This window comes from Rattus norvegicus, chromosome 1 (assembly GCF_021556685.1).
Source record: "Rattus norvegicus strain SHRSP/BbbUtx chromosome 1, alternate assembly SHRSP_T2T, whole genome shotgun sequence".
In the NCBI taxonomy this organism is placed as follows: Eukaryota; Metazoa; Chordata; class Mammalia; order Rodentia; family Muridae; genus Rattus; species Rattus norvegicus.
In genome coordinates this window covers 216,928,003-216,945,069 of record NC_141534.1, presented here as the reverse complement: position 1 = coordinate 216,945,069, position 17,067 = coordinate 216,928,003, and the positions used below count along the sequence as shown (strand labels likewise).

Sequence of the window (17,067 nt, the reverse complement as noted above, 5' to 3'; positions counted from 1 at the left end):
TGAGACCCTGTCTCAAAACCCCAAACCATCAGCTTTGAAAGGGACATGTGCTGAGCTGCCCCAGATCTCAGTGTGGCCTCAACTCCCTGGTGACATTGCTCTGACCCTGTCCTCACAACCTTGATCTGTCATCACCCTAATTGTCCTGCAGTGGATCCTTTAGGACTCCCCCGCCCCCCCTTTTTTTTATCATCTCTCAGACCAGAAGGTAATTTTTAGGAGTCAGTCACCACCATTCCCAACCCCTGTGGGTCCTGGGACTGAATGAACTCAGGCCCTCAGGTTTGCTCTGCAGCCATTTTTACTCAGTTTTCATACTGCCCCTCCTTCAAGTCACGGGCTCTCTTTCACCTCACAGTGTAGGTCAGGCTGACTTTGAAATGACTATGTAATCTATAATTGCAATAACCCTCCTTCCTCAGGCTCCTGCGTGCTGGGAGTACAGGTGTGTGTACAGTTCCTAATATGGATTCTTAATACATTGGGGAGCCATCTCTGTTTTGAGCAGTGCAACTCTGTATAATTTTGAGGGGGCATATTGGCATGTCTAGGGTTCCACATTCTCATCCCCCAGGTCCCCTCACAGTCATACAAGGGGCCTTGCCTTCAGTAGCCCTCTGTTGAGAGTCCTCTCTGAGTCTGTCTGGCTCCCAGCAGTGAGGCTGCCAGGCATGGACCCTACCTTGGGTGGATGTTCTAAGATGTAGGGACAGTCTGTGCTAAAGCCTCAAGAGGGGAGGATACGGGCGGGAAGTCTGGGCGTAGCGAGTCAGAGATGTGTGGTTCTCTTGGCTTGTCATGGTGGAAATCTGGTGTCCTTATTCAGGTGAGCAGTGGCTTTGGACACAATTTCTGTTTCTTTCCTCTTGGACTCTGAGGCTGGGCTGCCAGGGCAAAGGCTGACTGTTTTATTGGCCCACCTGGAAGCCCTCACTGAGGAGCCTTGAGGACTTTCTCACAGCTCACTTTCCTTTGGGATTTGGTTTTCCTGTTTAAGGGGTGTTTAATGGTGGTGGATTCTTAACGTGCATTTTAATTAGAAGGGTGGTTGGTGACCCCAGGCGGTTTCCTCCTTGCTAGCTGATGCGCCTGGATGCCTGCCATTCTCTTTCACCAGTGCCCAGTGCTGGCACAGAAACTGGGGTGCCTTTGGAGCTCTCAGAGCCCAAGGTGGTGGACTTGAGCTCCACCTTCAGGCTGTGCTTTCTTATACCTCCATCCAGTCCCACTTAGCTAACTCCCCTCTCTTGTTCTCCTTCTCCCTCTCCCTCTCCCTCTCCCTCTCCCTCTCCCTCTCCCTCTCTCTGTCTCTCTCCTCTTTTTGCATAGGTTCTCATTACATTGTCCAAGCCAATCTTGAACTCTGAGCTCACATGAACCTCCTGCCTCAGTTGGAACTGTAGGTGTGTACCACCTGGTCCTGAGGTGCCCTTCCTTCCTTCCTTCCGTCCTTCCTTCCGTCCTTCCTTACCTCCTTCCTTCCTTCTCTCCTTCCTTTTTCATTTTTGTTTATGTGAATGAGAGTTTTGCCTGCATATACATATGTGTACCATCTGCATGCCTGGTGCTCTTGGAGAGTGTCCGATCCCTTGGAGCGGGAGTTAGACAGCCATGAGATGCCACATGGATTCTCCACAAGAGCGGCAAGTGCTCTTTTTTTTAATCATGAAAATTGAAAACTGTTTTATTTTATGAGTATGGGTGTTCTGCCTGCCTGCATATCTGTGCAGCATATGTGAACTGTCCTTTGATGCCAGATGAGGGCTTTGGATCTTCAGAAACAGCGGTCACATGGGTTCTGGGAATTGGATACAGGCCCTTTGGAAGAGCAGCCACTGCTGTCCCTCCAGCCTCTGTCTTATTCTTTTGACAATCTCACACAGCCCAGGCTGGCCTCAGATTTGCTATGTAGCTGAGGAGTGGCTGACTTTGAACTCTTTATCTCTGGCTCCAGCCCCTTGGTACTAGGATCACAGGTGTGCCCCGCCACACCCAGTGGGAGACTCATTCTCTTTATCTTTGCAGTGGGAATTCTTAGGCAGGAGGATGACCTTAGGTGCCTTCTGGATCTTGGCACCAGAGCTTCCTGGATGCATGGCCTCAGGCATGTGGAAGAACATACTGCACCTTGCAAACAAATGTTTTATGGCCGGTGACAAAAGCGTCAATACAAATACAGAGCAGAGCAGTCCTGAGGTGGCTGTAGATACCACACATGCTTGGCAGGGACAACAGTTCCACAGGACAGATGAGACCGTCACAGAACACAACGGGTCTGGGATGGGGTTTGGGGTCCATGGGAAAAGGGGAAGTCATTTGTGAGAGGTGGGTTGTTGACCGTGTATAGTAGGGATGAGAAAGAGGAGGGGTCCTTATGAAGTGGAGGGGGAGAGGAACAGGAGAAGGACAGAAAGACATAGAGGGGACAGAGGAGAGAAGAAGAAAGATCAGGTAAGTATATTACTTACTCTTTTTTGTTATTATAACAAAACACCTGGCAGAAACAAAGATTACTTTATTCACTTATTCTTTATTATTTAACTCTATTTTGAAGATCAATTAATTTATTTTAATTTCAAGTGATTTATTTATTTTTAGTTTTTTTTCCTGTGCATTGGTGTTTTGCCTGCGTGTACATCTGTGTGAGGTGTCAGATTCCTTAGCGCTGGAGTTACAGACAGTTGTGAGCTGCCATGTGGGTGCTGGGAATTGAACCCCGGTCCTCTGGAAGAGCAGCCAGTACTCTTAACCACTGAGTCATCTCTCCAGCCCCAAAGATTAATTTATTATTTTAATGTGTATAAGTGTCTTTGCTCACCACACCTGTGGAAGGCAGAAGAGAGCATGGGAGTTTCTGCAGTTGGAGTTACAGATAATTGAGAGCCACTATATGGGTGCTAGGAACTGAACTCAGGTCCTCTTAACTGGGAAGCCATCTCTCCAGCGCCTTATTTGTTTTTGAGACAGGATCTCACCTATCTCAAGCTGGCATTGAATTTGTTATATGACTGAAGATGGGTTTGAACACCTTATAATCTCACTTCCTAAGTCTGGGAAGTGTGCCACCAGTCCCTGGTATATGCAGTGCTGGGACTTAAACTCCAGAACACCATGCATGCTAGGCAAGTATCCTACCAATTGAGCCACAAACTCAGCTCACAATTTCAGAGCGTTCAGTCCATTGTATTGGGGGAATGCATGGTGGAGAAGCCGGATTCAGGAACAGGAAGCAGAGAGCAAGACAGGAAGTAGTCAAAATAATGCACACTCAAGGACCTTCCCCCGGAGATTGTCTTTCTTTAGCTGGGATCCAATTTCTCATTGTTTTTAGAACCAAAATAGGGCCACATCTGGGAGCCACAAGACATCAGGGGACATTTCAGATTAGAGTCTTACTAGTCAGGGTTGTTTTCTTTTCTTTTCTTTTTTTTTTCTTTTCTTTTCTTTTCTTTTCTTTTCTTTTCTTTTCTTTCTTTCTTTCTTTTTTTTTCTGAGACAGGGTTTTCCTGTGTGTCCTGGAGCTCACTCTATAGACCAGGCTGGCCTCAGAGATCTGCTTGCTTCTACCTCCTGTGTGCTGGGATTAAAGCCATGCACCACCACGCCTGGTAGAGGGGCTTTTCTTCAGGGGTTTGAAGGTCATGGACAGAGCTTCCAGCTTGATTTGAAGCACAGGGAGAGGCCTGGAAGGACATGGAAGTATGTGTCCTAGTGATGCCGACAGCCTTGGGGGACAGACAGGGAAGTGAGACTTTGGGGAGAGCAGAAAGGAAGGTCTGACTGATTGACAGTGATAGGCCTGGGCTTCTCTTCCTTCAGATGCACCTGGTAAGCTGTGGGCAGAGGGCTCTGGGCTCCATTCCAGCTGGATCTGGCCTCCTACAGAGGCAGCATGGGTCACTGAGCATTTCTGGACCTGAACAGTTTCTCCCACAGGGCTGGGAAGGAGGGAGTCTCTGTGGAGATGCCATCTAGCCCTGGAGGCTGTTTTATGTTTTGAGTTTCTGAACCTGGGGCCATCCATAAACCACCTGAGTACAGGGTGGGAGAGCAGCCAGGCCACATCCTAACAGGTGGGACCCCTAGGTCAATCAGCTAGAGAGGAAAAGCTTAACGGTGGCCGAGGCTGCCTGGTCAGGCCTCTGGTCCCCAGCACAGAGCCCTCCTCCTTCTGGCGTTCCTGTTGGATTGTGGCTATGCATAAATCTCAAAACCAGAAGAGAACTAAAGGCTGCAGTCTTTCCCAGCCCTGTCTTGTACAGATTTGTTGTGCACCCAGGGAGGGGATATGGCGTCCACAATCCATTTGTCTGTCTGACAGTCTCAGCTTCTTGCCCTTCTTTTGGCGCCCTCTGCTGGACAGCAATGTGAACTGAGCCCTTTTAAAAATTGCCACCAGTGGGCTGGAGTGGCGGCTCAGCAGTTAAGAGCACTGGCTGTTCTTCCCGAGTTCAATTTCCAGCAACCACATGATGGCTCATAACCATCTGTAACGGGATCCAATGCCCTCTTCTGGTGTGTCTGAAGACAGCAACAGTGTAATCACATAAAATAAATAAAAAAAATTTTAAAAATTAAAAAAAAAAGCCACCAGTGGGAGGTGTGATACAAGCCTGTGACCCCAGCAATTAGCAGCCTGAGGCAGAAAGACCTTGTCTTTGAAGCCAGCCTTGGGCTATACAGTGATAGCTTGTTCAGTTGTTTGGTTTAGTTTTTATGAGACAGGGTCTCTTCTGTGCAGCCCTGCCTGTCCTGGAGTTCACTCTATAGACCAGGTTGGCCTTGAATTCCCAAAGATGTGATTGCCTCTGCCTCCTGAGTGCCAGGATTAAAGGTGTGCACCACTGCTTATATATTTTGAAATGGAGCTGGAACTGGCTAGACACAGAGCTGAGGCGGGCGTTGAGCTTGTAACCATTCTGCCTCAGCTTTCCTTATGGCTGGGAATATGAGTCTGTGCCACAAGGCCCAGATTTTCTAAAAACAGAACTTCATGTAGCCCAGGCTGACTTCAAAGTCCTTATGTAGCTAAAGATAACCTTGAGCTCCTGATCCTCTTTTTGCATTGCTCTTTGCTACACTGTGGCTTCTTCTCTTCCAACCCTTTGTCTCCTCCCACCGTTTCACCCCTAACACTAGATAGGAGAGAAAGCAGGATAGAGGGGAGGGAGGGAGTAGGAAAATCCCCGAATCTAATTTCTTCCTTTTTGTTTCTTTCTTGATCATGGCTATTAACAAACTGCAAACAACTTCCCTAAAACAACCCCCAACCACCACCCCACCTCTCAAGGCCTTAGCATTTATGTATCCTCTGAAAAGTTCCCAGAATTCCAAACATCACACAGTCATAGAAATTATCTGCTGGCAAAACCACGATTCTGCTAGAGCATGAGGCAAATCATAGTCAGCTGCTGTGGACAGTTCGAAGCAAGTGGAGAGCTCTTGGTGCCGCTTCAAGGAAACCAGCAAGAATATTTGACATTGGGCTAGGACAAGAGAGTAGGCTCAAGATAAATACAGCTGAGGATGCGTTCCTTGTATCTTGATCTTCTTGATAAGTCCTCAGATACAGTGATCCAGGGGACTTTTGTTTATGCCTTGTTTGTCTTTGACCAAGAACTGACCCAATGTTTTGCGTGTACTTAGCATGGAGTAAAAGCAGTGTGGGAAATAATAAACTTGCTTCAGAGCTTGCTGGAGTTATGCTACAATGTTGTCTAATTGTCTTTTCTGTCTTTAATCCTTACTCTTTCCCTCGAGACCTTGTTGACTGACAGAGTGAGCTGGGTCAGGTGGTACCACAATGAGGGCTTGAGTAGGAAAGGGTCAGTGAAGGACACCTTGGGAACTGGAAGCAAGTGCTCAGGAAAATAAAGGAAATTTGGGCCAGCAGTGAGTAAGCCCTGTAAAAACAGAACAGGGTAATGGTAGAATGCTTTTTGTTCATATGCTTAGAGATATGCTAAAATCTAGAGAAGGGAAGATAAGTAAAAAATGGCCTACCCGGTTTTTTCTTTCTTTTTTCTTTTTTCTTTTTTCTTTTTTTTTCGGAGCTGGGAACCGAACCCAGGGCCTTGGGCTTGCTAGGTAAGTGCTCTACCACTGAGCTAAATCCCCAACCCTCCGGTTTTTGCTTTTTATAGAAGAAATTTTGTCCCTGGTTCCCTGAGGAAGGTATGATAAATTTGCAGACATGGGGGAAGGTGTGAGAGAGGGTAAAAGGTTACTACCTATCCAATACATGGTCCTGAAAAAGTTCCCATAAATGCTTTTACCCTTTGGATTTCAACTAGAGAGAGTTTAGGCCCTGGACATGAGAGGGACAAGTGGGTTTCAGAAAAGCAGTCATCTCCACTGTCCAGGGACACTTCGGTGAAAGAGAAGGAACGTGAATGAAAGCTGTTTCAGACCTCTCCTAAGGTCAGGAGGAGCTCAGGAGACATCCCGCCTCCTCTCTGGCTCCCCTGGGGAAATGCCTAGTCCTGGTGCTGGGTCCCTTTGGTGGGACATCATCTAGTTCTTCCCTCTCTGTCTAATGTCTATCCTTGGTGCTCCAGTCTGTCCATGTCTGTTAATTTATACCTGTGGTCTCGTTTCCTTGCTTGATTGTTGCCGTGATTCATAAATCACTCTTAAAGGGGCCAGCAGCTCCTCAGGTAAGGGAGACAATGGCTGTTTCTCCTACAAAAATCTCTGTGATTATGATTATTGGGTTCAGCAGGTGACAAGGCATTCCTTCCTTGAAATTACAGCTAGAAAAAAATATGAAAAATTTGTCTGTCTGGACTAAATAGGTAAATGTGTGTAGCCACTTCATGTTTGTTTCTGACTGGTCCTAAATGTATGACTATGTTCTGCATGTCTTGATTATAGATTATTGGCTTATAAGTTATTGAGTATGGTTAAAATTTTGTAACTTTTGTAACAGAAAGTTGGCTTAAAACTGGAAACTCAAAGTTGGAGTCATTTTGGGCAACAACATACGGTGTGAGCCACCCCAGGGAAATATGTCTCTAAAGATACCTTTAAATTGGGATAATATTTTATGCAATTCCTGTCCTAGGAACCAGACTTATAAAAGGTAGGATTTAAAACGATGTTTCTTTAATGAGGTATTAAAAGATGCCCCATCATGCATCTGTGTACAAGAACAGGCAGTCAAACTTTGTAACGTGAAAATAATGCCCTTGGTATTGATTTTTAGAGAGACTGGATCGTTTACACTGTTAAAAATTGGTTTTGCCTTCCATAATTATGGTTGTGCTCTGATATTGCAAAAGAAACTTTTAAAAATTATGGTTAAATATATATAAATCGAGTGGAACATTGGCCGTTTACAGTTCAATCACAAGCTCGAGATTTTAATTCCCCTTTGGTGGTCTTCTGAATACAAACTTAAAGATGCTTCTCATCATGCTAAAAACATATGTTCAATCTGTATCTCTAGTCTTCTGAGAAAAATGTGTTCTGTGCCTCTCAACCCAAGCCGGTAGCTTTTACTAGGTCTCAAAGTCATGAGTCTACTCCTGTTGTCAGACAGACCCCTATTAGCTATATTTATAATGCACGTGTCCTCAAGGACAGAGAATTCTGGAACAAGCTCATGGAGCGCTAAAAAAGTCAGTTACATAAAACAGAAGAGGGGAGAGTTGTATACTCTTTCACCACAGAATTCTATTTTGAATTTTTTGACCTTGGACGCTAAGGACCTCTCTGCTGCTGATGTCTATGGTGCCCTACAACTCAGCATTCTTATGCCTAGATGATATGGAAGGATCCACTTACTGGCATATGGCATAGTCCTGATTGGGGATTAATATGGGGAAGAAGGCATGTTTGTGTCTTTTTCCTGCAGGATGCTAAAGCAGTGTGGTGGCTGCCAAAGCAATTGGTGAGACACGCTGTTGCTGGGACAAAGAATGATGCTAACCATGAGCTTGCCGAGTGCCCTGACAGTGGTGACAAATAAGCTGTACTGGGCCTGTGTTTCTGACCCACCTTTGCTTGCCTGTATCCCAGACATGGAGACTGTGGAAACTGCCTTTGAAAAATTAATCAAATAGAGAAGTTGTTAGAATGATCCTTCTCTTTCCTTTAATGTGACCAGTAATTCTGACTCAATCATGGGGCTGGTCTGGAAAACAATCCAATATTGGAAGAAAGGAAATGACAGTGGGCATTGGGAGGGCTGGTTCTGGGCATTTTCAAAGACATATTTGGAAATTGACAGCTGCCTTGAATGATGTTATGTTTGTTGTGGCTAAGAATGGAACTGTTTCTAGGGTTAAGGTAAATGTGACATCCTGAATTACACCACATAATCTTTTACTAATTAGGAATGTTTCCTTTGTTGTAGGCTCTGAATATGAGTTCAGTGTTTCTTGTTTTGTCTTTTGTCCAATTGTGTTTCTGCACTGTAATGGTAGTACACCAACAGCTTTTATTATGATCCCTGTAAATTTACCTGAAACCTGGTATCCTGAAAAAGGCTTACACATTTTGGAAGAAGTGAGTCAGACTTTAAGTAGAAGCAAGAGGGTAGTGGGTTTGATTATTACCAGTAAGGAAGCTTTGGTTACATTAATAGCTAGCACGTCATTGCTTCTGTTTTGAGGCAAGAAGTTAAGATAGTCCCTTTTATTAATCATTTAGCAAAAAATGTTACTAATACTCTGAGTATTTAGATAGGCGCTTGGAACAATGGACTGATGCTCCTTATGATATTATTCAAATTACTGGAGAGGAGGTTCAGAGTTTCAGAGTAAGAAGCCATCTTGAGTGTCATGCTAAATACCAATGGATTTGTGTCACTTCTAAAATTTACAGTCACTATAATTGGGAGAAAATTCAAAGAAACTCACAGGGTATTTGGCATAATTCTAACACCTCTCTGGATATTTTAACTTTGCATATTGAGATTATGAATTTAATGAATGCTGCTTCGCTGAGTTTTGATGTGGATGTTGCTGATAAAATTATTTATGACTTAAGTTCAGTATTTCATCTTGGTCAAGCTTCAAGAATGGCGTGTACAGGGCTGGACAGATGGCTCAGAGGTCAAGAGCACTGACTGCTCTTCCTGAGGTCCTGAGTTCAATTCCTAGCAACCACATGGTGGCTCACAACCATCTTGTGATGAGATCTGATGCCATCTTCTGGTGTGTCTGAAGTCAGCTACAGTATACTTATATAAATATAAAACATATAAATATAAAATAAATAAAACTGTAAAAGAAAAAGAATGGCTTACATACTTTGATCATGTTAAACTTTCTTGTGCCTGGAATACTTTTATTCCTGTCCATTTTGATATAGCTTGCCTTTAACAGCATTGATAAGAGACCAAAATACGTGGCTTGAAACTTAAAAGTGTATCCCCCAGACAGAACCACTAGTTTAACAGGCTGGCAGTCAGTGACTGTGAGATTCTGCACAGAGCCTTACCAACCTAAGACATATGTGCATTACCTTGGATAACACATTTTCAATGATGGGTAATTAAGGCATTCTTGTCAGAACAACCTAAGACAGATGCAGTCTTGTTTATAAAAGAAAAAAGACAGAGATATGAGAGCTCTTGGTGATGCTTCAAGGTTATCAGCAAGAATATTTGACATTGGGCTAAGACAAGAAAGTAGGCTTAAGATAAATACAGTTGAGGATGCATTCCTTGTATCTCAATCTTCTTGATAAGTCCCCGGATACAGTGATCCAGGGGACTTTTGTTTATGCCTTGTTTGTCTTTGACCAAGAACTGACCCAATGTCTTGCATGTACTTAGCATGGTATAAAAGTAGTGTGGGAAAGAATAAACTTGCTTCAGAGCTTGCTGGAGTCATACTACAATGTTGTCTAATTGTCTTTTCTGTCTTTAATCCTTACTCCTTCCCTCGAGACCTTACTGACTGAGCGGGCTTGGCTAGAAGCAGCCCCAAACCTGGGATTGAAATGAAGCCATATTCTTATAATATTTCTGTGTTTTTAAAGAAACCAAAATCCCAGAGTTCTCACTACACCTCTTCTTCCTCCCAAGTTGTGAATCATAGGCATGTGCCATGACATTCGGTTTAATTTGGTTTATGTAGGATTGGGGTTAGTGCCTAGGGCTCCCTGCATGGGGCACGAAAGATCTACTAACACAGCTATGTCCTGATACCTCTAGATTTAATTTACACTCTCTGCTTCCTGTATGAATTTTATGATTTGTTAAAAATATTTAATTAAACTTTATTCAGTGTGTGTGCACATGTGTGTGTGTGCTTGTGTGTAGTATGTGTGGTATGTGTGTTTGTGTGAGTGTGTGTGGTATAAAATGTGGTGTGTGTATGTGTGTGAGAGTGTGTGGCATATGTATGAGTGTGTGTGTGTATGCTGTGTATGGTGTGTGTGGTATATGTGATGTATGTGTATGTGTCAGTGTGTATGTGTTTTATGTGGTATGTTTATGTCAGGGTGTGTGGTGTGGTATATGTAAGTGTGTGTGAGTGTGTATATATGTGTGTTGTGTGTGTGTGGTCTATGTTGTATGTGTTATACATGGTGTGTGTATTGTGTATGTGATGTTGTATGTGTGAGTGTATGTGTGTGGTATGTGTATGGTGTCTATCTGTTTGGTGTGTGTGAGTGTGTAAATTATGTGTGTTTGGTGTGTATGTGGTATGTGAATTGTGTGTTTGTTTGGTGTGTATGTGGTATAGTGAGTGTGTGTGTGTGATGTATATGTGGTGTGCATATAGTGCGTATGTGTCTGATGTATGTGTTTGCCTGTGCCTGTGTGTGTGTTATGTGTTCATGTATATGCGTATATGTGTGGTGGGTATGTGTATAGGTATGATGTGGTGTGTGTGTGTGTGTGTGTGAATTTTGTGTGTGTGTATGTGTGTGTATGTGTAAGTCAGAGGATGACTCTTTCCTTTTACCATGCAGGTCCCTGGAATCAAATTCAGGTTGTGAAACTTGACTGAAAAGCTTCTGCCTGTTAAAGCAACTTGCTGACCCTGATTTTTGTTTGTTGAGATAGGACCTCACTGTACAGTGGACTCTAGCCTGAAACTTGTTATTTAAATTAGCCTAAGCTTGCTTGAAACTTCTTATCCTCTTGACTCTGCCTCCCAAATGCTGGAAATACAGCCTTGAGCCACTTACTACTCCTGCCATTAAGTTTGTGTGTGTGTGTGTGTGTGTGTGTGTGTGTGTGTGTGCGCACGCGCATGTGAGAGAGAGAGAGAGAGAGAGAGAGAGAGAGAGAGAGAGAGAGAGAGAGAGATACAGCTCTGGCTGGCCTAGAACTCTCTTTGTAGACCATGATGTCCTAGAACTCACAGAGATTCACCTGCCTTTGCATGTGCTATCATACTCAATACATTTTTTTTGAAATAGAGTCTTTATGTAGCCAAGGCTAGCCTCAAACTCACCATCTGTCTCAGCCTTCTGAATGCTGAGGCTACAGTTGTGAATGCCCCCCACCCCATGCTGAGCTGAGATGTTAGGAATGATTTAAAAAAAAAAACCAAATAAACAAAAAGCCAAAAACAACAAAAAACCCCCGAGGAAGCCAGATCTTGTGCCTTTGAAGTTTATAGTACAAGATCCAAATGTGTCCCCACATCCATCAACAGGAGACGAAATGAAGGCAGGAGGTACTGGTGCCTTAAGTCCCAGAACTTGGGAGGCAGAGGCAGAGACAGAGGCAGGTGGATCTCTGAGTTTGAGGTCAGCCTGGTCTACAGAGTGAGTTCCAGGACAGCCAAAGCTACATAGAGAAACCCTGTCTCAAAACCAAACAAAAATCATGAGAGTAAATGGAGAAGAGACAGAGCCAGACAGTGGAGACATCAAGGCTGGGCTGGGGAGAAACCTCACAATGCTAAAAAGCAGGGCTTTAGTGGCATGTCCCTGTGACCAGAGCCTGGGAAACTCAGGCAGGAGGATTGCAAATTTGCTGCCAATCTGGACTACACAGCGATACTCTGTTAGAAACCTGAAACCAAAACCAACCCAGTGGCTCACACCTGCAATCTCAGCTCTTGGGAAGTCTGAGTCCCAAGACGTATCACAAGTCCGAGGCCATGCTGGGCTATGTGATAAGTTCTAGGCCGGGCTGCCATGCAAGTGCATGAGTTTGAGTCACCAGAATAGCCAGATGTGAAGTCTGAGCATCTGTAATCCTGGAGTTCTGGGGAGATGGAAGGTAGAGTCAAGAGAATCTCTGGAAGCTCCTGGGCCTCCTGTCCAGGCACACAAGTGCAGTATGAGACCCTATACCAAACATGGAAGAAGGTGAGAGGATTGATACCCATGGCTGTCCTCTGAACTCCTGCAGCAACATGCGTTTATTCATTTGTTATTTGTTAGTTTGGTTTCTCAAGACAAGGTCTCTCTGTGTAGCCCTAACTGTCCTGGAACTCTCTCTGTAGACTAGGCTGGCCTCGAACTCACATAGATCTGCTTGTCTCTACTTCCTAAGTTCTGGAACAAAAGGCGTGTGTCACCATGCCTGGCTCTCTGAAGAGAAAGACAACAGCCCTTAGCCGCCTGGGGCTGCAGTTCAGGCTGTGCTGTGCACTTAGCATGTAAGAAGCCATGGCCCCCTGTCAGCAGCACTAGAAAAACAAACTCGATTGCAAACAGTGAAGCAACACAGAAGGCACACGGCCATGTGGGGGCAGTCTCACTGTGTCCTCAGAAAGGATACCAAAGCAGACCAGAGGTTCTCTCTAGCCTGGGGGCAGAACAGAGGTTCCCTCTAGCCTGGGCAGGAGAAGTGATGCATGATAGACTTTTTTTTTTTTTTTTTTTTTTTTTTTTTTTGTTCTTTTTTTTCGGAGCTGGGGACCGAACCCAGGGCCTTGCGCTTCCTAGGTAAGCGCTCTACCACTGAGCTAAATCCCCAACCCCGCATGATAGACTTTTAAGTTTCTCTCCGTACATCCCCCCCACCCCCCAGGACAGAGTTTCTTTGTAGCCCTGGCGGTCCTGACCCCTCTCTGAAGATCACACTGGCCTCAGACTCAGAGGTCCACCTGAGTGCTGGGATTAGGGGCACCTGGCTGGCCTGGAATACACCACTTGGCCCACTCAGGCTGGCCTCTGACTCATCCTTCTCAAGTTCTGGGATTACAGGTATGAGCCAGTATGATATGGTCCCACTATGTAGTCTAGATCGGCCGCAAATTTGTAATCCTCCTGTCTCAGCTTTGCAAGTTTTGGTTACATTCATGTGCCACAAAGGTCCTGCTTTTCAAATAATTTTTTTTAATTGTTGTCTCAGGAGTTTATTGCTGTGATAAAACACCACTACCAAAAAAGCAAATCTGGGGAAGGAAGGGTTTATTTCATCTCACAGAGTTTGTAGTTCATCATCCAGGGAAGCCAGGGCAGGAACTCAAGGCAAAAACCTGAAGGCAGGAACCTAAGTAGAAGCCATGAAGAAACACTGCTGACTGGCTTATATGTTTCTTCTGCTTTCTTAGGCCTCAGAAGCCCAGGGGTGGCAGTGACCACATTGTGCCGTACCCTCCCACATCAATCTTCAGTGGAGAAAATATATCAGAGGCTTACCTTACCCATAGGCCAATCTGGCAGGGACATTTTCTCACGGGGGTTCTCTCTTTCAAAACGACTCTAGTCGGTGTCAGATGCAAAACTGTCCAGCATAATCTTGCATACGTACATGAAAATGTTTAAGAGAAGACTCAAGCCAAGGGAGGGACCCCTGACTGCCAGCAGAGTACCCTGGGAATTGCAGAATGTCTGTGCCAAGGAACGGGGTGCCCCGCTGCCCAGCCTGCTTCCCCTGACTCAGCAGTCTAGAGACAGATGGAGGTCGGCCAGGCTTGTCTAGGTGGAGGAAGTAAAAGCAATCAGGATATGGTCTCTGCCTCAGGGTTCAGGAAGGGCGTGGCACAGAATTGAGCAAGACAGGGGCCTCCTTCTGCCGAGGTGAAGGTGAGTCCCAGTTACCACTCAGGCTGTCTCTGGAGGACCTGTGAGGCCAGGCTAGCAATGCTTCCTGGACTGAAATTGGAGGAGGCAATTGGGCACCAGATCCAAGAGGCCCGGAGCCCACAATCCCTGGATAGTATTACTAGGGAGGCCCAGGGTACAGCTGTGTCGTTTGACAAATGATTGTGCTGAACCCCACCTGTGGACTGCTCAGCACTGCTTGACCTGGTTTCCTTCTTTCCCAGACGTTTCAGGGTAGAGCCTCTTCCTTACAGCCTTGCGTGCTTTCTCTGCTGCTGGTCAACCCCAACTTGTCTTAATTAAATGCCCTTGCTCCTTATCCTCTGGACTTGCTGCCCTCTGCCACTAACGTCATAGCTGTGTGACCTTAGGCAGGTTTCTTAACCTCTCTATGCCTCAACTTTTCTTCTCTGTAAGATGAGAAATATCCCATAGGTTTTCTTTTATAGAGGAGTCCAGCTCAAATGGGTTAATGAGACCCCAGCATTTATTAACCATGCCCAGGTCATGTGAAGCCTGTGTTTGGCCTAATTTCTATTAATTTTTGGTTACGTTTGTGTGTGGGGTCCCATATGCCACCATGAGTGTGTGAACGCCAGAGGACAGCTCGCCGGTGTTGTTTCTCCCCTTCTACTGTGTGGGTCTGGGTGATCGAACTCAAATTGTCAGGCTTCAAGGCCTTAGACGTAGCTGAGACAGCTTCAAATTTTGATCCTCCTGCTTCAGCCTCCTGAGTGCTGGGATTGCAGACATGAGCCACCACTGCTCCATTGCTGTTTTTATTACCTCATATCAACGTTAAGATGTTGTTAAGTATAATAGAAACTGACACTAAAGAGAAGTTAACCATGTCTGAGGCGCTTCATTGCTAGGACTTTTATATTTCCCGGAAGATCTGCTTCCTGATTAGATCAGGTTCACACCATATATAATTCTCTCTCTCTCTCTCTCTCTCTCTCTCTCTCTCTCTCTCTCTCTCACACACACACACACACACACACACACAAACCACAGGATGGTGGGATCAAAAGGAATTGCTGAGCTCCATGGCAGAATTCCCACACAGAGGCGACTCCTGAGGTCGCTTCTGTTGAGAGTCCTTACGTCTGTTGGCAGTGGCCTCACACCCTGGGACATCCAGAGTCCTCCACAGAGCTGCCCTCCTTCAAACAGTTTACACCATCAGCTTGGGGACTTGAAAACCAGGGTTGGGTCCCTGCCTCCGGTGCTCTCACCATTTGGGTTGTGGGAGGGGTGCTCCCGGAGAGACCTGAGTCCTCCCCTAGGCTCCACACCTTTCTTCAGGAATTGCTGCTGGGGCTTTGGATTTTGCTTGTGTCTACAATAACAGCTGCATCAGGGCTGAAGCCAGTGGAAGGGCAGCAGTACCTTGTCATCTGACTTCACAAGAAGAGATAAACACAAGCAGTTCCTGATCTATGCTTCTGGCTGCCTTAGCGCACCCGTGCGTTGATTCCTTGAATATCCTTCCTTCTCAGCAGGCTGCCTCCTGCCTCCTCTTGGAAGCCTTCTCTGACTGCCCCATGAAAGCACTTAGTAGGACTACAATGTCATACTTCACGTGACTATCACCATCTTTCTTCCTTTCCTTCTGTCTTTCTTTTTTTCTAAAACAGGGTCTCTCTAAATAGGCCCGGCTATCCTAGAACTCACTATGTAGACTAGACTGGCTTTGAACTCAGAGATCTACCTGCCTGTTCCTCCTGGGTGCAGAGAGTAAAGATGTGTGCCACCACTCCCGGCCTCATCATTATTTTGGGAGATGGTCTCACTAAATTGGCTTAGCTGGTCTAGCATTCACTACAGGCAATCCAGGATGGCTTTGAACTTCTGGTTCTCCTGCCTCTACCTTTCAAGGGCTGGAATTACAGGCATGTATCTCTACTCTGGGTTTATAAGGTACTAGGGATTGAACCCAGGGCCTTGTGTACATTAAGCAGACCCTCTATAGACTGAGCCACATTCCCAAGTATTGCGTGCTTCCCTTTAAGGAGTTTACTGGGTCACAGCCACTTCTCCGTGTAGTAGTATACATGAAATACAGCACGGTCAATACCCACTCCCTCCTGGAGTTCAGAGGAGCTGGCTGGGACATTCGGCATCTGCAGCAGGTCAGTGTTTGATGGATTGGCATGAGGCTGTCGGAGATACTAACAAATGAAGAACAAACTCAAGGGCATCTTGGACTACCTATAGTAAAGGCTAGACCAGCCTATAAACTCCACGGCACGGCCAGAGCTCTTTTAGTGACAGAGTGCCAGGCTGAGGTCACTCTCTCTTGCCCACAGAGCAAAAGTCTTCCCTTTATTCCCCATGGAGTCTGGAACCCTCTAGGCCTCCCCTCAGCTAACTTACAGCTTTGTAGCCAGTCTTATCTGAGACCCAGGGAAGATGTATATGTGTGTGCTGCTGAGACAGGACTCGCAGCTCGGCAGAACCCCGGAAGAAGGAAGCTGTACAGGGTCTGTGGCTGGGCCTCTGGGATCCCCCAGCCAGGGACTTCCTCTTCCTCTCAGAGCAGGTGTAGCTGCCACAGCGTGACAGGGACTACACCCTGTCCCCCAACATGGAGGGGGCCAAGGGGCCCAGGCTCAGAGACTTCCTGAGTGGGAGTCTGGCCACCTGGGTGAGGGTCAGGTGGGACAGCTGGGAGAGGAAGAGAGTGTCAGAGCAGACTGAGGGCTGGGGGAGGGGTGGCTGGGTTGTACAGCATCAGCAGGCAGAGGAGGGGGAGGGGGAGATGGTCTGGGAACTGGGGCAGGAGGCATTCAGGGGCACTGGTGAAGTGTGTGTGGGACAGATCGGGGACTCAGGATGCATTTACTAGTGGGAGGCGGTTTCTACCTGTTTAGCTGACTTCTATTTGTTTCCACAGGCACTGGGATTGGCTGGGCTGGTGGGGGAGGCAGAAGAATCATCGGGGACAGAGGAGGAAGAGGAGGAGGAGGAGGAGGGGCCTCTTTGTACGGAGAGGAGATTCCTGAAGCTGATCAGTGGAGACTTACTCCTTCGGGTGCTGGGCATCATGTAAGGGACATGGGGAAGTTGAGTTTGGGGGTGGGGGAGGGCAATGAATAGTGG

At 46.1% G+C, this 17,067-nt stretch overlaps 1 protein-coding gene across 6 annotated transcripts in view; it reads left to right on the top strand.

Annotated features, from left to right (window-relative positions):
- The first annotated feature begins 2,182 nt into the window (after positions 1 to 2,182).
- Positions 2,183 to 17,067, top strand: part of Ccdc88b (coiled-coil and HOOK domain protein 88B) — a 30,244-nt gene continuing 15,359 nt past the window's right edge. For 2 of the 6 annotated variants that reach the window (XR_015619571.1, XM_087548505.1), the window contains exons 1-2: positions 16,477 to 16,612; positions 16,862 to 17,013. Coding sequence is in view for 2 of the 6 variants with exons in the window: in XM_087548496.1 (XP_087404622.1) it covers positions 2,353 to 2,451; positions 16,862 to 17,013 (251 nt within the window). In the remaining 4 variants the exon portion in view is untranslated. Of the gene's footprint in view, positions 2,452 to 16,476; positions 16,613 to 16,861; positions 17,014 to 17,067 lie in introns of those variants that run through there. The other 4 variants (NR_197272.1, NM_001432156.1, XM_087548496.1 and 1 more) reach the window with 3 other exon arrangements.